General features: G+C 32.5%; 1 protein-coding gene across 5 annotated transcripts in view; it reads right to left on the minus strand.

The window, feature by feature from the left end:
* Window positions 1-22,982, minus strand: part of LOC105219905 (protein held out wings) — a 92,640-nt gene that overhangs the window by 19,844 nt on the left and 49,814 nt on the right. For all 5 annotated transcript variants that reach the window (XM_054227996.1, XM_054228015.1, XM_011196265.3 and 2 more), the window contains exon 4: window positions 4,636-4,752. In XM_054227996.1, the coding sequence (XP_054083971.1) occupies window positions 4,636-4,752 (117 nt within the window). The remainder of the gene's footprint in view (window positions 1-4,635; window positions 4,753-22,982) is intronic.

A 22,982-nucleotide genomic window follows, 5' to 3' on the forward strand; every position in this document is an offset into this window, starting at 1 on the left:
ATAAAATAAAATGAAATAAATATAAAAAAATCAGCGGAGATATGACACCGGATTAAATATCATCATCAAATTTAAGACCACAAAATTTTTGTAAAACAAAATAAGGAATATACATATATATACATACATATAAAAGATATATATTTAAAAAAATAATATCCTCATAAATGCAATCGATTAACTCCATGCAGCGATTATAAAGACAATCATAAGTATTCAAATGTAAGAAAGACGATTGTGTTCAAACAGTTGCGTGTTAGATGGGATTTGTAAGCTAAACAAATTAACCAACAAATTAGCTGTGAAGAAAAAAACATAAATGCGCCCGCATCATCGACTCAAAATAGTCCCAAATCGCCGGCATACAGGAATATGCGATTAAAGCAATCATGTATGCATGTATTTATATATTTTTGTATGTTGATTTCGGTATTTATTTGCAGTAATAAGCTGATAATTGCCAGAGTAATCAGAGATCAAAGCGGATAATTTTGAGAAACAATGAACGAAATGACGTCCGCGGGTCGCGCATTTAAGCAGCTTATACTGGGTGTTTTTAAAATAAATAAATAGAAAAAAAATAAAGAAAATAAAAAATAAAGAGAATAAAAAAAAAGAAAATAAAAAAAAAAATAAAGAAAATAAAAAAAATTATAAAAATAAAATTAATTTTTAAAAAAGTTATTAAAATATGCATGTGCATTTTTATCCGTTTGTATGTACATACATATATAATTAAAACAACGCTTGTAAAATGTTTAGCTAAAAACTTTTTGAAATAAAAATGATTTCACTCTTAATTAAACCACTAATAAGCATATGACTATAAAAAAAGCGCATATGAAGTAAAATACACACAAAATTAGAAACGCCAAGATATGTAATTGATTCAATAAAATAAAACGAAATAATGCTAATAAAATGACAGCACATTTCCGCTGCCAATTTGAAATTTTTAATGTTCAAAAAAACACAAAATTTTAACGTACGGCATTTCTTGTTTTATTTTGTTTTTGTTATTATTTCATTTTTTTTTTAATTTTGTTCTTTTTTTTAATAACTCGAAACCATAAGTGGGTGGCAGGTTTAGTCAGCTTAGAGATGAATCAATGAGCAAAAATGAAAAAAAAAACGAAAAAAAATTAAAATAATATTGACCCTACTAGGAGAAAACAGCCACAAAGAGTAAATATATTTGTAAAAAAAACAATAGCAAAAAAAAATTATAAAAAATAACAAAAATAAACATTTAAATTATTTATTTTTCTAAGCAACCCCTTCTATGGGATATACCACCCACACAAACACACACTTACACTCAATTATGAGTGAGACCACTTGATAAAGCCACCACTGTGTCCAAAGTGCATGAGTCAATGTGTGAAGAGTCAAATACACGACACTTCATACACTTAAAATAGCTATGCAAGACTTTGAGCGACCACATCGCGCTACTCGCCTGCCAAACGAATTTAAATAGCAAATAATTATTGCCTAAAAATCAAGCAAAAATCAAGTTTGCTTAAAATTTTACTGAAAAAGTTGCCAAGTGTTTATCCAAATCGAGTGGCCCACCTTTTTCGTGCCTCCCCTCAACACAGCCTTTGCCAGCGCATTTGAAACGCCCCCACAGTCACACTTTGCTTGACGACGATGTCGCTGTCGCTGTGCCAAAAGAACGATCACCGGCCATTAAACGGCGCACTGTCAGCGCGCGAACACAATGCCGAGGCAACAAAGGTGTACAAAAACACACAGATACATATGTATATGTATACATATGTGGTCGGAGCATTTTAATGAAACCTCAACACCTCAACCGGTAGTGGCTCATATCTGCAACAATGTATGTGCGTGGCTAATAAAAAGTCAGCATCAAAAACTATTATTGTTAAATATTTATTTATCGTAAATATTTTCAGTTGTTCCTCTTTGTAGTAAAGAATCTCTGTCATTTCGCAGCAATAACGCCCGCGTCAAATGGTTCGGTTGCAGCCGTCGTCGCTATTGTATGGTTTTTGTTGTTATTCAAGTTGAGGGCAAATCGGCAACATTGCCAATCCGACTGCCAGACCAGTGTGTTGCTGTGTTCATTCCTGCTCCTCTTCAACCACCCACCCACTCACTACAGTGGCGCGTTAAATATTGCCACTGTTAGACAAATAGGCCGCAACGAATTGAGTTAGCAATGAGCGATTGAGAAAACAACAACAACGAAAAATATTTAGAAATTTTTTCTCGATAAGCTCCACGCTGCAATATTATCTGCTCTCCTTCCAGCATTTTTCGCATACACTCATGTTCATACTACGAGTACTTGTAGTTGCAGCTGCACTTGCTGTCTTTGCTGTCAGTGGCATTTCATTTGCTGCCTGCCTTGACAGTTCTAATTTGACAGCTGAGCGCAATAGTTTACAACTTTGTTTGTTGCACTGTCAGCAGTCGGCAGCAAGTGACCGGCCGGGCGGCCAGTCGGCGCTGCCATTAAAGTAATGCTATGAACGCACAAAAATTTGTATTTACCCGTACAGTGCGTGCGATAAGTATGCGGAAGTTTGAGATTAAATTGGAAATATTTTTGCAACAGTACTGGAGTTGAAATTTCAGCAGCTTTCAGAAGCGATTTTTAACGATAATAGTATAAATAGCATTGTATTAAGTGACCTGAGAATTGGGTGTATACTTTTTAGACAGTGTGTAGATATATTTAAGCATATTGAAAATAAAATATAATGTAGACCACAGCTTTTTATCTTTGCTTTCCACTTCGACCACTTGCTGCTCATCAAAAAATTTGAATTTAATGTTCGGTTTTTACCACTAAACGCTAGTTGTTTGTGAACGATAAGTGTCAGCTTGCAAATTTTTCATATAATTAATACAGAAATTAGTATCAGGTCAGTGGATTTTGTTTTTATAATATTATTTAGTCATACCACAAATTTTGAGAAGCTTACAGAAGTTTTAACCGAAAATAAGTGAGGTTAGGTTGAAGTAATGTGTGTATGGAAATAGTTCACAAAAATTTATCGATGGTCCGAAAAAGTCAGAAACCTTTAATAGTAACGGTAATCAGTACGAAACATTCACTATTTCAGAAGTTAAATAAAATATTGAAAAATTAGATGGGGACAATCATACTAGTATTGGTTATTTATATGGAGGCAGATACTATATTCAATAGCGACTTAACATTTTAAAAGTCCAATTTCTAAAATTTCCAAAAATAATTAGCAATCATAATACATATACCTGAAAAGAGGCATGTCTTCAATTTTCTGATTAGTTTGACGTAATTTCTCTTTTAATTTCCTTTGCGATATTCCCTCAATCACCATTCTTCTTTAATTAGAGCATATTTATAATTTCCCCTAGAATATTTATATGTACGCCCAAATAGTTTCTAAATTCCATATACTATAAGGTATGTTAGTAAGTGTGTCAGGGCCTGAAAGCAGCCCACCCACGCACACACCCTACTTCTAGCGATCCACAAAATTTTTATTTTTCACTTTTTTTTATTTGTGTTGTTCCTTTTTTCAATTTTAATTAGACATAAATCTGTCACCTGCTGTCAAAAATCTTTAAATATGTGTCTTTCTTAATACCGGTAAACAACAATTTAGCCGAAGACACGGCAGCATTAGTGGAAAAGACAAGGTACCAGGGCAAAAGCTAACTAATAAATTAAGAAAAAAAAAACAAAGAAACATACAAAAAAGTATGTAAAAACACTAATTTGAAACTAAAGGGGAGAAAACTAACAAGGGAGAAAGCGTTTGTGTTTACTCATATGATGTCTTTGTCTTTCAAAAATAATATGATTCGATAATTATGAAAAATAGAAAAGAAATATAAAATTGTTTTAATGGGTTCCATAATGGATACTTATTTTTTATTCCATTTTATTTTTATTTTTAATAATTTTTTTATTTTTTTTAATTTTTTTTTTTTTATTATTAGTTTTTATTTATTTTTATTTCATTTTATTTATTATTATTTTATTTTTTTGTTTTTTCATTTTTTATTTTTTTTAATTTATTTTATTATTATTATTTTTATTTTTATTTCTTTTTCTTATTATGTATATATTTTTATTATTTTATTGTATTTTTATATAAAAATATTAGAGTTTTCTAGTTAATTTTCTAAGGAAACCAAAATTCTGCATACAAAAATTTGCATTTCTGTTATTAAATTAATTCTACCAAAACATTATTTTCGCTAATTACATACAAAGTATTCAGTTTATGTCCCTTTTGCCAAAATTCCATACGCTTCAATTCCTAAAAAAGGAATTACCATATAATTTGAAATCTAAAATAAGAGAAATGTTGAAATTCGGAGACCTACACATAAGGGGTAAGCTTATTTCAACATTTTAAGTCGAACCAGGTGTGTTCAAATAATAACGGTATTTTTTTTTTAATATTTATTAAAATACAATAATCCAAGACTTTTTTCTTCCGAAAAATATTTATGTTGTATCTCTCAACTTCAAAGTTTTCATTTTTCTTAAGAAAAAAAAATCTAAAAAATAACTTTATATGTACCCTTATTATACTACTTTCTAATAAAGCTGAGAATTTTGGCAGGTGAAACTACAAAGCAACCATTAATTCCCATTTCGCTTACCTTCTTTTTATCTCTCATCGAGCCTTTGCCTCGAACCATTATCTTACAACCAGTCTCTTGTTCTAATTGCTTAGCTGTCATGCCGCGTGGGCCCAAAATTCTGCCAACGAAGTTGAACTGAAAGAAAAAAAGCAAAAAAATAAATAAATATTTTGTTGACATTTCTGTATGATTCTGATTTTTTTAATGTGTTTTTGGACACATTTTGTTAATCACAATGTGGTGCCATGGGCACATTAGAATTTCGCGCTAATGTTTTCAATAAAATGCAAAATACGAGCCACCACCCTCAGTAATAAATGAAGCAGAATAAGAATAAACATATTATAAAAGCATTTGTCATGACACACAACACACACACACTCACAGACTTAGTTATGAGTATGGAATAACCAGTCAAGACGCTGCTACAAGGGTGTTCGAACAAGCGAAATTTTGAAAATTGTCATGACATTCAAATGACGCAAAACTGCATGCGACCGTTGCCATGTTTTGGCCCGCGTATGCGTTCAATACACTCTCGCGACATTCAAGGTTGCAGGCAATAAGATATTTTTGTTTGCTGCCGTTGCGGTCAATAAATTCATAGCTTCTTTTCTTTTCTCTGCGATTGAGATTTGCACTTAGTCAACGCTGTCAAGTAGCCACTGTCAGCTAGCGTGAACTTCAAAGCAAATCACTAGAACTTGGTAAACCCCCCAAACAAACCGGGATCATCATTTGCATGACAGTGACTCATACGCACTGGTGACCCACTGCAACGCCCGAGGGTCTTCGGTAAACACACAACAAAATGATGATGGGTGATGTGCAGCAGCAGCGATAATTGCAGGCGGAGGAAATTACCAAACGCCCGCGGTGCAACACGCCCCGTATTGACACGATAAACCAATCAGCTAAATGAAGATGTAAAAACCGAAGCGCGGCGAATTAACGTGTGCAACGAAACATTTAGCTAATGCGACGCCAATACACGCCTAATCGCATTACAGCTGCCGATGTGCGGGTTAGCAAGTGGCTAAGTGCAGATTTTTTGCACTTCACTGCACCCAACAACAACAACAGCAACAACTATGGGTTGATGGAGGCCTTTCCACTTAACCTGGCCGACAAGCGGAGAATCCGACCTCGAACGTGTCTACCAAGACGTGCCGCCGCGCTTTTGCTCTTCTAATGCCTGCCATATACAGACATATATGAAAAGACACACATTATATATATATATATGTGTGTGTATGGAATATCAGCTAAATATGCGCTTTGCCTCATTGCAAGCGCGCATTTGCATGCAGGTCCCGTGCTTCGTCGCCGCCGCCGCTTATTGATTTGTTGGCTGAAAGCATTCGCATTGTTTGCATTTTTCTTTGATGTATTTATTTGCACACACACACATACTATACAAATGCACATAGCCACTTGTAGCCCGTCTGTCCGTCCACCCATGTCTGTCTAACTTGCAATCCATCACTTCGTCCGCTTGCAAGTCTAACTGCCAGCTAGCGCAATATGGCAATTGTAATTTTCAAACGAATTAGATTTGTCATTAAATTATGATTTTCGTTTTGATTTGATTTGTTTAAGCCGTAAATCTGCTACATTTGGCCATTAGTCGGTTTGGAGCCATAAATGGCCCTGTCATTCAGCACACCCAGTTATGAAATAATTCCACAGACACACATACTTACGACACATTCAACTCGTGCAAATCTATAATAATCATAATAATAATGCTCATTCTTCAATGCCAATCGGCGATTGGCTCCTAATCGGGCGAACTTGACGCTTACTTAGCAGGCAAAGGCGTTATTCTCGAATTTACATAGAAAATAGATGTGTGCAAATATGGCGTCGTTTCCAATCGTAGGAAAAGAAAACTTGAGAAAAACATTTAGCTGATTTATAGAGTGCAATAAATATGTTTACTTAAAAGGACTGGCGTTCAGTTGAAATTGTTATCTTTTTTTTTTAAATGTCTTTATTCTGAGAAATCAAGGTTTATTATTACTGACTCACTGATTGCTATGACTATAGCTAGTACTATAGATTCTAGAAAGTTCTAAAATGACATCAAATGGATCATAAAGGGTTATGATACAATCACGATACGAATGACTATGTTTCGGACAGATATTTGTTTCAGAGATAAATACTTGAAAGGAAAGGTAAAAATCGTATAATAATTAGATTAATATAATTGGAAACAACACAGAAAACCTTATCAAAGAGTAATGGAGTAGTGATTTCTCTCTCAATTACTATCAATGGGAGATAATTTCAATGATTTGCACATGCTGACAACCCTTGAATATACAAGCTGTGTTCCAAAAATAACGGTAATTTTCGTTTTTTGATAAATATTTCTATTTATTTGGCTACAATCTGGCCTTCAAAGGGCTCCATTTGATATTAAGCACTTATGCCAGCGTTTTACAATGGCCGAAACTGTCAAACTTAGACTGTCCGTAGACTACAGAGGTTGGGATATCGTTACATCGTTGACTTCAAACAAGCAACGAAGTGTCTGACCTTAGCGGTTGCTACAGACAAAGTAAGCAATTGACAATTGGACTTTTGAACAAAAAATAGTGGAAATTCCTGTTCTTTTTCAAACACTTATGAAATAATCTCAGATTCAGCTGAGAATAGAATAACCAAAATTGAAGTTTGAAGAAAGGAAAGTAGAGATCAAGTTGAAATGAGTTCTAAAAAAATAAAATTGAGGTAATGAAGGTTGTCACAAAATTACAAATATTTTGGTTATTGCTAAAAACTCTTTTTGAGGGATTAAACAAAGAACTTAAGTACAAACCAATACAGTTGAGCTTACCTAACTCGAATCACAATAATCCACCAAAAAACTTTGAGCTAGATAGAGCTCGCGTTATTGAAGGAACTTTGCATTGAATTTGACTCTTATGGTCAATTCAAGAGTTCGAGTTATGGAGAACTTCGAGTTATAAAAGTTGAACTCGGATTTTTATATGAAATTTTTTTTTGAAATATTATTCAATGTAATCTCATATTTATAAAATATTAATAAATATCGTAAATAATATTTTGTTCCTATCAGAATTTCATTACTTAACGTGATTTGTTTTTAAACATTGCTAGTCACTATACCATGTGCTTAGCCTTAGAGGACTGGGTGTTTTTAAACTGTAAACTGTTTCAAACTGTTTTTTTTTTTTTTTTTTAAAGAACAATTAACAAAATAAAATTGAAAAAAAAATGTGTTTAACTGTCGAAAATATTCAAATGCTAATTGTTTGCAGTATTCAATCAATATTTTTCGGTAGGTGTTAAAAATTTACTGCTAATCGACGGTAATTACAGCAAATACCAACAAAAATGCGAAGCGAATAATAACTAAAACTTGTGTAAATATTTACTTGCATGCATTTTACAACATCTGTAACGAATGCAAAAATGCATAGCAGCGGGTTAAATCTATTTGCACACCAACACACAAGCAGAAACACACCTACATACGAGTGCATAAAAGCAATAGAGTGCATCCACACACACGCACACGCATTTAATGTAACAAAATCGCATATTTGCACAGGTGTAAAAATAGTTGCGCTCAGGCGGGCGAGAGTGAACATGAGAATATTTATATTTCACATTAGAAACAAAAACAACGATAAATAAATAGAAATACCAAAAGTGAACGCAGGACAAGGCAAGCCATCAAAAATGCAGCGACACGAATCGACTCACATTAAATAGCCATCATTTCGCACTAGATTAGCAATGCGACGGCATATTTTAGCGTTGCTAACACACCCACAACAAGCACAGGAATGACACCCCCCACAAACATTGCTACAGAAATAACACTTTAGTAATAACAACAGCAACAACAACAACAGCATGTTTAGCAATGCAACTAAATTAACAATTCATTTATATTATTCAAAGATATACTATAGTACATACATACACACATATCAAATATATTTACGTTTATGCCTCTATGATTAAGTGCCACACAAATTCAATCTAAAATTCGTGCTAGCCAACTGGGCTGGTTTTCGGAACACGACAAAATTTATAAATAACAAAAACAACACTAAAGATAATCGCTAACAATGCAACACCTACTACTCAGCGGGCCACCAACAAACATGGTGGCAAAGTAACGAAAAGCCACAGACACGACAGCGACACGACACCGTCGCACCGTTTTGAATGTCAAGCGCAGAAATCGAAATGATGAATGTTGCTTATTAAATTGATGTGGTGACGCGGCTGACGGTGCTGGTGGCTGGAATAGATGACGGCTCATGTCTGACGGCGGTGCGGCTAATGGTCGACCGATGACGTCGTCCGAAAATAAAATTTGCAACAACAAATGCATTTTGTGTTGAACGAAATCGAAAGAGCAGAGGTCAGGGAACAGAAATAATATTTAAAAAAAAAATTAAATTAAAAAATGGACCAAATTAAAATTAAAATATAAATAAATAAAAAATATAAAAAACAAATAAAAAGAATAAGAAATAAAAAATAACAAAAAATTAAAAAAATACATTATTATAAAAATTGATCAGAGAACAGAAATTCGAAGACATATTTTAATGAAAAAAATCTTAAAAAGTAAAAAACATAAAAAATTAAAAAAAATATAAATATTAATAAATAAAAATAATGAAAAAAATATATAAAAAATTAAAAAAAAAATATATAAAAAAATAAAAATAAAATAAAAATGAATTTCCATAAATATCCATAAATTGATCCACCCTAATGTACACTCGAGTACACACAAAAATTCAAAAGTGCAAAATAGGCGGAATTTTCACACAGTTTGCATTCCCCGTGCACTATGTATTGCATATTTGTACTGCAACACAACCGACAACAGAGTTATGAATAAAACAAGCACGACAAGATCAAATTAATTTGAACGCCACATTCACCAGAGTAAATACACACAGTATCAATCAGCCGGTTAAAGTGTTGATTGCATGCAACGAATGCAACAAATAGTGCACACAGCGCAGAAAGAAAAAAAGCTGATTCGGATATGCCGCCGCATGGCATGCCACAGACGATAAACACGAAAAGCAAGAGTGTTTGTACTCGCATGTGCAAGATATGCAAATGTGAGACACAAAAAATATTCACTTTTTTCCCGCATCTCACTGCTACAGTCTGCCACAATAGTATGAGTAATGACTAATAGCTGCCAGCTAACATTCAACGGCATGACAATTGACAACTGACAACTGAAGCGCAAGCTCACAGACGACTGACTGACTGCCTAACTGACTCACTAACTAACTGGCTGTCTGATAAAGCATCTAACTGACCCAAGCCGTTTGTTGTTGGCTGGTATTTTCGCCTGCAGGCAATCGTGCTTTAATTAATTTCACTGCACTCTGGCTGCCACAATAAGCTCACCATCATCATATAGCACAACAACAAACGAAACTCAAATAATCATCGCCATCATCGCAGTGAGCAATCGGTCGGTCGCCTTATCGAATTCTAATAATAAAGGATTCAATTAATACCATTTTGAAAGTAGTCTGAATAAGTCTGAATAATTGACAATTGAAGGCATGAGATCATCGCGACGAAATTAGGGCGGATTTTCTGAGGGAAAACGTGCGCCAACGAACTAGTATTTATAGACAAATTAGTTGTTAAGTTCCCCTGTGTTGATGATTTAGTAATACTAAAAATGTGAGTGAGATACATTCAGAGATGAGAATGTGATTGTAATCATGTAGTGCTAATGCAAAACCGTTTATTATATTAAAAGCTGAAGTAATAATTATACAATTAATAATTCAACAAATATGTAATTTAGAAGCATTCAAACAGGCGGCATCTTTGGAATAATCATGAGTTCTCGAACTAAATTTAAATTGATATTATACACGAAAAAGTGCATAACTCAAAAATAATGTTTTTTGAGATTTTTTTTTATTAAAAATCTACACAATAAAAATTTACTCAAATTTGTAGTCATATCAAAACAACAACATAAACTAGAAAAATTTAAAATTTTTATCATATTTAAATAAAAAGAGTTTCGCTTTCCAACTTTTCATAAAAAAATATTTATCCAAAATCATCGTCGTCGTAGTTTTATACCTAAATTTATTGTCTAAAAGTTCAATAAATAAAGTCAAGAAGATATAAATAACCCAAAATAAAAAGTGCACTACTCTTCGAACCCACTGTACCAGGTGTAAGCTGTACCAAAGCCTCAACCACTGCCAACAAGAACTGTGCCAAGTTTTCGCTTTCGGCATCAACAAACCAAAACCAAGCCACGCGCAGAGTTGGACAAGTGGAAAAACGTTTTCGCTTTCGGCTGCGTGTGCGCGCATGCGCAGCCAACGCACGCGAACCTTGCGAGCCATGCGTTGAAACTCAACAAATTGCAATTATGTATGCGATTATTTGTATGTATTTTGCGTGTTTTTTTTACATTTGACAAACGCAAATTTGCATTTTTAACGAAGAAAATTTATTAAATTTAAATGAAGTGATTTATTTCTTGTTTAAGAATTTATGTTTGTACTTTTTAGCGATTATAAAATGTTCATATATGTATGCCAAAGCTATTTTAGGAATATATAATTCTTCGCGTCATGCATTAGAAGCAATTAATATTGAAATGAATATAAACACTTTTAAATCGCCCATTCGACTAATCTCTAGCACAACACTATCTTCCATTTTTAGTACTGCCACTACTATACCTATAATCCCCTAAGCTTTGTACATTCCTACGCTCGCAGATATCTATACCTACATTTTTTTTTTCGAGAAAAAACTGTAGCAAAAATTAATTTCCGTTAACCTACCTACCTAAATGGGTAAATCAAGACAAACACAAATTCTAGAAGTGTAAATACGAACCCATACTGATAGCAAACAAATATTTACATATCCACTTATGGCATGGCACAGCACAGCACAACACAGCGTGGCATGGCTTAGCATTGCATAAGTGTTTGTTTGTATGCGCTTATTTACCTATTGACAATTAGATATTTGTCGAGGCAACATTTTTACGACGTGACGCAGTGGACCGCACTTCCTGTGATTTGTTTTTTTCCAACGCTTTTTACCTTTTTTGTGGAGTTTTGAATTTGAAAAAAGCGTTAGTTCGGTACATTAACGTAGGTGAGTGAGTGTGCTTGCTCTATCTACTACTAAGCAACAACTTGAGCCCAACTTGAGTGTGGGCTGTTAGCGGGAAATGCATAAAAATGTCTATAAAAGCGCGCTTGTGAAATTGTGTGGGTTGCCCTATGGGCTCCCACTCGTTTCAACCAAATAAACTTGGCAATAAGTATTAAGGCTTGGATATTTGTATACAAATTTATATGCAGAAGCACGTAAATAGAAATTGAAACTAAAAATACGCACACATATTAAGCTTGATTAAATAAACTAAAATTAGGGAAAAAGTAATGGTTTGAAAAAATCATTGAAAAAATTAAAAAAATAATAATTTTAATATTATAAAATAATATAAAAAATATAAAATAATAAAAAATAAAAAAAAATAATAATAAAAAATATTAAAAAAAAAATAATATTAAAAAATATAAAAAAAATAATAATAAAAAATAAAAAAATAATAATAAAAAATTAGTACTAAATATTAAAAAATAAATTAAAAAAATTAAATTATAAAAAAATGTAAAAAAATACTAAAATTTAACGGTAAAAAAAATAAAAATATAAAATGTAAATAAAAATTAAACAAAAAAATTTCAAAACACAATAAAAATTTAAAAAAAAAATCAAATAAAAAATAACTATAAAAAAATTAAATTAAAAATAAATTAATAAAATTTAAATATAAAAAAGCAAATATGAAATTAAATTTTAAAAAAATAAAATATGTGAATAATATATAAAAATATATTTCAAAAAATAATAATCATAACATTAAATAAAAACCAAAAACAATATCGAACAAAAAACAACAAAAAAAATATTTTCGAATTTTTCATTTTCCATAAATATGAAACTCACCAAAAATCAATAAATCACTTAACATGTCGCTCAATGCAACAAAATTAATAAAGAAAAATATTTCGTACGCCATTTCAAAATTCTGAGATTTGCCATTTGGTAGCAACGCCACATAACTCAGACCACACGCACACATACACAGGCATACATGCAAATGCACTTCGTAAATATTTATATATTTATCTAAAATAACGGTATGATGGAAAGAACATGTTTTAGCAATTGATGCAACGCAAATTTTGTACAAATTCGCCAACAAATTTTTAGCCGCCGTTTTGCCAATAAACATTTATTTCATTTCACGAATAAGAATCTCAAGCGAAAACCACTCACGTTGGTTACACGAGAGTGTAAAACGCACACAAGTGCGAAGATGCAGAAATGCAAATGAAGCCGATTTAATTAAAATCCGCAGACGTAAATCGATCAGCAATTATTGCACTTGCATCACCATAACGGCAGCCAACAAACTGAGAATTGCATTTGGTCGATGGTGGAATGTATGATGGTGTGTGGAATGTATGTGAGTGTATATGTGTGGCACTTTGCAGCCAATTTCGAAATATCAATATGCAACAATAACAACAAATAGTGTATAGCAATCGAATGCATTGATTACTCAACAATTCAGGGTGTTCGACTCTAAGGCCATCCAACAGCTGCACAGTTGGAACTTATAGTTTACTCACCACTGCTTCTAGAGGTTGATAGATCAAGTGAATGCTATTAAAATAATATAGAATAATATAGGAAATAGGCAGGAACGATCTGCAAATGTTTTTGTAAAGTTAAACAAGTTTTTAAGAGATTAAAAGAAGGATTTGAGTGATAAATTTACAGTTAGAACACCAGACCTCAAGATAGGTCGAAAAATCTAGGTTAGGTTAGGCTAGGTTAGGTTATATGACCGTTTCCCCGAGGGAAACACACTTAGGGATAGTCCAGGATTACCTCTCTTGGTTTAAATATTAAGATTTCACAAAGCGCCCTGAGCCTTTAACAAATCTGCAGTGATTTTTTTCAATTTAATATCCACCTTTTCTAGTTTAACAGTTTGAGATTGGAATCAGTTTTATTGATTTTCGAAATAATCGAATTTTCAAAACACTTGAACAAATTTCAAAACATGCAATTTTTTAATGAATTTATCGTTTCTTCTGAGTTTCTAATAGAAGAGAGACCAAAGTAGAAATGTAAGGCGAAAAACTCATCAAATGATGTGCCAATGTGGAGAACTCGTCTAAAAAAGGATAGAACTCTTCTCTACTCAAGATTTTGAGTTCATTTATGTTAAAATATGCAGACAACACTGAAGAAAATAGTTTGAAAAAAATAATAATTTAAAACTTAATTTATAAGAAGTAATCTAAATTTAATAAAAAAAAATAATTTTTTAATAATCAAAAATAACTTCAATGAATGAAAATCTCTAAATGCGTACGAGAATATTTACATTCATTGATATGATTCACTTGTCTATTCGTATTGATTACGTATAGCTTTAGTATTACGCTCGCGAGCTTAAAAGCCTCTAATTACTTCGACCGCCAAGGGAACACCCACAGAGCAGCGTGAGCACGGCCTACACCACAAACAAACAAACACTCCCCGACCAAGTCATTAAAGCGACGATTACCAATCACAAATTTATGTACACAGCAAAAGGCATACAAACACTTGCTACCACGACGCAACAACAACAAAAACAAAGCAGTGAAACACAAATAAATACAGTACATAGTTGAAGTAGAGAGCCTCGCCTCGTCTCACAAATGGATTGCAATGCATTTTATGATTTTGTGACTTCACACAAAAAAAAAAAACCAAATAAGTGTTTGAGATTCCAGCTGAAGATAGCAAGTGCTGGCAGTATGAGAAAAAATTACTAAAAAATAGTAAAAAAGAGTAGCAACACAAACAACCACTAAACACATAATCAAACAAATTAAAAAAAAAGAAGAAAAAACTAAACACCGTTGGAGGCACGCGTTCGCATTTATTGATATTGATAAAAAATTATGTGTGTTTGTGTGTTTACAAGTTCAATAAATTAGCGACATGAATTGATTGCGCAAACACAAACACACGCACACACATACACAGAGGCAACAAAGAATTGAGATTAGAAATGGCTGGCCGCATTCATAAGCAAACACCAATAAACAGTAGTAAACACTTAACACTCGAAAGCGATATGCGATAAGCGCGGCATTATTACTCGTACAAGGATGTGAAACAAACTCAACAGCGACACTCCAAATTATGGGGGCATAACTAATCAAATGTTTGTTTTTGTACTCGTACTTTGCTACTTACTATTGAGCTGATAAAAAATTTGAAAAAAATAGATAGCAGCGTACATACAAACAGACAAGCTGATAAATATTCGTGATTTCATTGACAAATTGCTTTCCATTAACTCCACTGTTGGCTCATTGATAGCTTGATAAATGCTTGTTGTGGCTTACGTTATCTGTGTAATCACCTATTAAATACTTTGTATTGGATTTGAGGCTCAATATTTATGGCGGTGCAGCGGTGTGAACAATAAAAGAAATCGTTAAAAAATATTAAAAACCCAAATTAATTGCTTAAAAAAATAAAAAAAAAAATAAATAAATTGTTGAAAGACAAAAAAAAAACTAAATTAATTGCTTAGAGACCTCTTTCAACTTTTAAATGCATATTCGAAGCGCTGCAGTCAGAGAGAGTACTTCTCTTGTATTAACAAAATTGCAATATAAGAATGATAAACTCGCTTAGTAATATGAAAATTGTAAAAAATATTTAAAAAAATATTTAAAAAATAGAAAAAAATAAACATAACAAGAAAAAAAAACTACAAAAACAAATTTCATTTCACTTTTAATTAAACAAAAAAAAAATCGCGCATTCGCACCACCCTGCACTCCATTTACACATCAAAGCCATTAACGCTTATTTAAAGCAACATAAATTATTAAAAAAATTTAATGCGAAATATGAATTGTTAATTATGAATTCAGTACGACGGCAAAAAATATTATATATATGAAAACAAAAACAACAAACAATGAATTTCACATTTTAGTGTCATTTAATTAATGAAGCGGGTGACACTCTATTTTTTCGACTTCCAAATAATTTTTTGTTTTTTTTTTTTGTTTCATGTTTTTCAAACTGCCATTGATGGATTGTATAGTATGTTTCGAAACTGGATTTGTCGACTTTTTGCCTGCTTTAAAAAAATCGTTAATTAATTGGCTCCAAGTTAAACTTAAACTTGTTACATAAAGCTAATTTCATAAATTAACTTTAGTTGCTCTTTGGTGAACCAACTGACGTAAAACAATTCATGAATTAATTCGCCATTTGGGAGAGATATATACAGGCTATTGGACTATTACATTAACATATTTAATGGATGAATTTATGATAGTTAAAAATAAACGAAAGGGTGAATGAAATAAAATGTTAGGGGTCTAAAGAAATATTATATATGACATATGATACAGTTATAAAAGGAACATATAGGTTTTAAAGTGATTCTTGAAGATTGGGTATAGAACTGTCCAACTACATCGTAGGAGATCAAAAGTTTTAAAAATCATATTTTTTTATTTAAAAAATACGACAAATTCGAACATTTTTCGAAAATGTGAAATTGTGTTTAGAACTGTTCAATGAGTAGGAGATAAATGGTTTAAAAATCATATTTTTCAAAAATTTTTAAATTCGAAAAATCCGAAAATTTTCGTAAATATGACTTTAGATTATAGCAAATGGAAAACTATATTAAATAATTAATGTCTAATCAAATTATTGCTGAATAATGGGAAGAATCGAAATCTTAAAATTTGAGGTTATGTTGTGTTTCAGTAACATAAAAGAAGATTAAATAATTCAAAAAACGGTGTTTTAGGTCAGTCAACTCCTCTTATTGTGTTATTCGAACTAAACCCAATTAGTCTCAGGATTGTATTTTATGGTACTTGATACTTATAAGGAATCATCTATTTCAAGACTAGAGATTACATGAAATCCAATTAAAATATTATCTCTCGGTTAATTTAAATTTCCGAAAAATTAAAAATAACATTTTTGCTGTTGAAAACAAAAGCTTCGAATGCTGTGTTCTTACCGCTACCAGTATTCCACACAATCAGAGGCTGAATAGACCAGCAAATATTCTGAAACAAATTCTGTCATGTTCAGCATGTCAAAACCCCTCCTAGGTGGTCAATCAGTCAGTCAATCAACTGAAGAAATTGTCGCACAATTTGTTAAACCGGCAGATTTAGTGCAGCTTTTACGTGACACATACATATGTACACGCTATGTGGAAGTGTCTACTAAGCTAGTAGCGACTGTTCGATTGTGTACGAGTATGTATGTGTCAGTCACATACCTGCGTGCGTAGCGCCGATAAAATCGCTTAGATGTAACACATGAAGTCGGCAAACAACAAAGCGTTCTATGAAAATCTTACATAGCGATCGCAAGCTCAAATCAAAGGCCAACACAACAACACTTTGAGCGGCAAAAGCGAACAGCGATTGAACAGTTAAGCAAGCAGCTGTACGCGCGCATGCAAAGTATGTGCAATTTACATAAAACACACGGCAGCGAGCGTTGCTGCTAGCAAAAACGATGAAAATGGTTCAGTTAGCGGACGGACAGCATAATTCATAGATTGACAGTAAATTTAATAAATGCGACGACGCAGATGTGGACAGACAGAGCAAGTCGAACACGAAGTATCAGATACATATAAATATATATATCGTTTCTATGTATATCTAATGCCACAGACATAATAAAAAGTATACAATTAATTAACAAATGAGCAGTAAAAAATTCGAAATGCTCGATAAAAAATTTTAATATTTTTTTCTCAGATTTTTTTTAAATGAATTTAATACTATAATTATGTTTGTTGGTGGGTAGTTACACAAATAATAAAAATTAATTAGAATGCATTTAGCGATGCCGCATTTAATTGAATTTATTAGTTAATGCTCTATGACTAATAATGCCGCTAATGCGACAGCAGCGGCAACAACAACACTAGCAACAACAAGTGGTCACAACAGGTAGGAATGCCGCAAAAACGAACGGTCATTTGTGTGGCAAACGTTGCGATTTATTGCCGCTTTATGAGCCGCCGTGAAATATATATTTTGCACTTAAATTAAAAAAAACTACAACAACAAAAATAAATACACATTCAAAGAAACTTATTTAAATATGTGTGCTTGTAGCTAAACGTCGCTATAAAAGTGAATTTACACTGACTTCTGCTGCCGCAAAAGCAAATATGCACGGCAATGGCGTACGGTAATTGAGAAATTGAGCATTTAAAAATTTATGTGCACACACAGACCATCTCAAATTTATAGTATGTGTGTGGCATACATATACTAGATTCTTTAAAATACGAAAATATGCGCGCAACTTTTGACTCATTTTCCGCTGCCTCGCTACTGATGCTACGCCGTTTGGCCAAAGCGCGCTCGCTGAAGGCACGACGCGTTGATAGAACCCGCATATGTTCAGGAAATATTCTCACACTTACTTAGATATTAGGTAAACCCAACAAGAAACTGAGAGAGTAGAGCACTAAAGTACTGCCCGAATCTCAAGTCATGTTTCTCAATAGTAACGGTTTCCCAAGCGGGTCTCAAATATGACTCTTGAAAGATTGATTTTCGATAAAAGATTAAGAAGTTATTTTCGAAAACAACTTGAGATCATACATTTTCTAGAAATAAGAAATAAACTGAAAAAGTATAAACTTCTCGAAGGTTTTAGAATGATGCAAGAATAACTGGACAATAATTTTGGAACACATTGGATAATAATGTCGCATATGATCTTGGGAAGAATGTGTTTCTCAAAAGTTTGAGAATAACTAGAGAATCCAAGTAGAACTAAATTGGAGAGCAATAAACTTCTCAAAGGTTTAAGACCAATTTCGAAACAACTGGACAATTTTTTTGGAATAACTGAAGAATACGCTTCTGGATAATGGTTTTGGAACAACTGGATAATAATGTTGAATAAGAAATGGAGAACTATGAATTTCTCAAACATAGGAGAACATTTGGGGGTTCAAATTAGAAATAAATTGGAGAACTATAAACTTCTCAAAGGCTTAAGACCACTTTCGGAACAACTGAAAAATTATTTTAAACTCCGCTGATGAATAAAGTTGTATAAGAACAGAACAGAATTTTGAAATTTGTTTAAAAATAACTAGGAATCCAAAGTAGCGATTTCACGAAAGCTGCTGGAACAACGGTATATTGATTTTGGAAAAACTGGATAATGCTGTCAAGTATCATGCAATGTTGAAGAAAGGTTAGAGAATAACATTTTATACCACTTCAAAACAAAGAATTTCTCGTATATCAGAGGATGAACACGAGGTCGAATATCAACTTCAAACCTCTAAAACATTGTAAAGCATTTCCCGCTGTTTATTGGGTCTAAATATATATCAAATGTATGTATATAGACAAGAGCTAAGCGCTCAAGCAATTTTCCTTTTCCTCACGCCTCTCCGTCGTTCCAACATCTCATGATTTTTGCTTACAAATTGCTCGTGGCATTTTTAGCAAATGTGCATGTCGTTATTTTGTTATTATTATTTTCTTTTTTTTTGTTTTCTCCCTTTTTTCATTTGTAGATCTCTGCCTGCTGCACTAACAAATTTCATTTGCCATTCTTATAAATTGATTTAATTATTAATACACTTGAATTGATGATATATGGTTGTTGTTGTTGTTGCTGCTGTTATTATTTTAGCTGTGGTCGGAGTAGAAACATTTGCCACAGATGCGATCATCAACGCCACACAAAAATGGCGGCGCAAAGCGCGAAAGGTATGCTGCTGTTGCTGGTATTTTTGGAAAACTTATAATTTCATTCGCGTGAAAATAAAAATTAAGGTCAAACGCTGAGTAATAACGAATCGAAAAATAAAATTAAAACAATGTGTAGTAATAATAAAATTTGATGCTTTCAAATTAATGCAATAACAAAGAACGCAAAAAAAAATCAAATAGTTGAGCAAGTTTTTAGCAACCCCCCGCACACCCGCACTCCCTGTGTTAGCTCAACGCCCGCAGCAAAGTAATAAAATTATTTACAGTCTTGTCACAAGATGTTGTAATGAAAGCACTTAGTTGGCGAATTTGTAAAGCGGATGAAAATAGTGTATGCGAGGGCGCAGGAATGCTGAATATAATGTCGACAGTCGTAATTGTCACAGCTGTCAAATGCCAACAAAGTACAGCTGAGCGGTATACAATGTGAGGTGGCGGGTGTGGGTGGGCTGTGCTAGCCGCAAAACTCGATTGGATTTCATACAAAGTAAAATTGTTTACAAGCAGATACTATTACAAAAACAATAGGAATTAAATGTAGCTTAATTACGTACAGATAGGAAGCAAAAAGTAACTAGAGGCGCCACAATTCGCATATTTTAACAGGTGACAGCTGTTATATGTTGGTTGAGGAATGTTTTTGCTGTTCATAATTTTACAACAATTGTTACACGCATATGCCTGCAGCACTGCTAAGGTTAGTAACTCAATTAATTCTCAAAAGAAACATGTAAGTAGTTGTGGAACTAGTTCAAAAGCGAACACTTAACGAAAGACTCGTTTAAATAGAAGAAAAGATAAAATAGAAGAAAATATTGGTCTACAACTTTGCTTCCGCTGTTTTCCAATATATGTCTCTAGAGTTAAGCACTGGTCGATTAAATCGATTAAATCGTTTTATATCGATCTTGGACAACAAAATATTTGTAGAGATCTTCTTACATTCCAAACTTACCCTCAACTGAAAATGTCACTTTTTGAGCCAAATTCTCGACATTTGCACGGAATACGTGTTTTATACAAAAAAAGCCTTAAATTTACAAAAAAAAAAAAAAAAACGGCGGAAGCAAAGTTGTAGACCTAATATAATACTAAACAGATAATTGCAGATGCTTAGAAGTAAAAAAAATGTAAAATCTGGAATAATTATATTCTCCAATTCTCTCGTAAAAGCTCGGATCAAACCAGCTGCTGAGAAAAAACATTTTTTTTATGTTGTATATTTATTTACATTAACAATCGTGTAATTAGAATTTGATTCGAGGAATTGTCAGTACATTTCTCGAAATACACACCGTTAAGGTTTCCCACAGTGCCGCACGAAATTGGAACCCTGTTAATGAGCCTTAAAAAAACCGCAAATCTCACTCAGCATTGTTAAATATTTATTTCAAATTTATTTACAAACACTTAATTATGCAACATCCCGTGTAAAGTCATTAAATGTGACTTGATTTTGAATTTGAATGCCAGTTGCTTATGAAAAAAATCGAATTTAAACGGATGCAAATACACAAAAAATAACAAATATAAAGTACAACAAAGAGTAAATAAAAATTAAAAAACAAAATTAAAATTGAAAAAAAAATTAAAAAAAAAATAAAAATAATAATAAAACAATTAAAAATAATAATAAAACAATTAAAAATATAAAAGGAATAAAAATAAATAAATAATGTGTGCTCGTTTCACTAAATGATATTTTAAATTAATTCCAAGCAACCCTACTAAATCAATCAGCTGTTCAATGTAATTGAGTATCAAGTTTCACACCCACTCAATTTGATGATAAAGCAGAATTTACAGCTATAAAAAGGAGTATAATAATTGATATTAATATTTAGAGAAAATTTGTTTCCAAGCAAAACCTTAGGTTATTCTTCATAATTTTTAACAAACGCCTTCCCTTTAACCTTAACAGTTGAAGCATTGAAACAAGTTGCTATCGCTAGAAGAACCAACTTACTCAGCCTTAAGCAACTGTAGAATATACATGACACATATAGAACATGCATTTTTAAAACAAATTGAATATTAAACAGAAGAATTCTAAAAACAAATCAACTTTAGCATATTTAATATTCACACAAACTGACCAAAAACCAAAAGAAGCAAAAAGTGTGAGCTGTCAAAAACAGGTGCTCAATGCAGCATATGCAGATTAGCTACGCCGAAACATCTAAAAAAAAATATTTAAAAAAATATTTAAAAAAATATTAAAAAAAAAAAAATTCGAAAAAACATCAAAACAATTTCAAAGTGAATAGCGAAACAAAAAAAAAAAAACCAAAGCTTCGAATGACAAATCATCTAAACAAAGAAGCGCGCAGCAGGTGTCTCATGTTTGTTTGGATTTGTAGGTGGCAGATGTGCCATCAAACGACCTGTGCTTATCTCACAAAGCGGTTAATCGATTGATGATGATGCTGACACAATTACTCATAACATAAGAAGTGTGATGATCATATGATCGCACCCACGAACGCAGAGCGACGACAATATCATCATGGAGTGGTAATTATTGAGGAGGAAAAAGGCAGTTTAAGTGATTCAACGCGTGATACGTTCAGGGTCAAACATGCGCTCGCAAAATTGTGCTTCATTTAAATTTCAAATGCTGATTTTAAGTTCGATACGAGAAAATCATGTTTAAAATACTTTGATTATCAATAAATATTTAAGTTTGTTTGGCAATTAATCAGGTTGTCAATAATTTTTTGCTGCAGCCGTCTATGAACTAGATCAGTCTCTGCAGCCAATGCAGTTCGACGCCTTTGGCAATAGTAAAAATCAATTCGAAACTATATATTATAGTTGCCTAATTAGTATTTATTATCACAACATTAAATTTTTAACTATCGCATGATAAATATACTAGGAAATAGAAGGCATTAAATAGAGGAGACACATAAAGCGCACTAAAAAATACTAGTTTTATAGTTTCTATACTTATAGAAAGCTAAGCTGCCAAAAAGCTTAAAAAAGCATAAAATGAGATTAGTTGAATTTCCATAAATGCATGGATATTAATACTCATTTAAGGTTAGAGGGTATTGTGATAGCATTAATTTTCCACTAAAATTTATATAATTATTTAATGGCTGATTATGATTGACCGATAAAGGCACAGAGAAACTCAATATTCGTCCGAAAGATTAAAACAAGGTTGGAAAATGTTGGAGAGTTCAATTTCGGTTCTTTGAAGATTTTGCTGGAAACACCATTTCGTTTAACGGCGATCGCTCTAGAGGTATAATGAAGAGATTTGTGGTTCAAGAAGCATTGCGCACCACGCCACAAAGCTAATGCAGGGACCGTTATTTTCGATGTCAAGATCGGTAAGTTTTTTATACCCGTCGCCGTTAAACTATTCTGGTGGTGTTCAACGAAACTACGAGAGCAATCTGAAGACCTCGAGTAAAATAACCATTTTTAAGAAAACAAAGATTTTTTTTCCTGAGATTATTAAAACTT

The sequence above is a fragment of the Zeugodacus cucurbitae genome, chromosome 2 (assembly GCF_028554725.1).
Source record: "Zeugodacus cucurbitae isolate PBARC_wt_2022May chromosome 2, idZeuCucr1.2, whole genome shotgun sequence".
Taxonomy (NCBI): Eukaryota; Metazoa; Arthropoda; class Insecta; order Diptera; family Tephritidae; genus Zeugodacus; species Zeugodacus cucurbitae.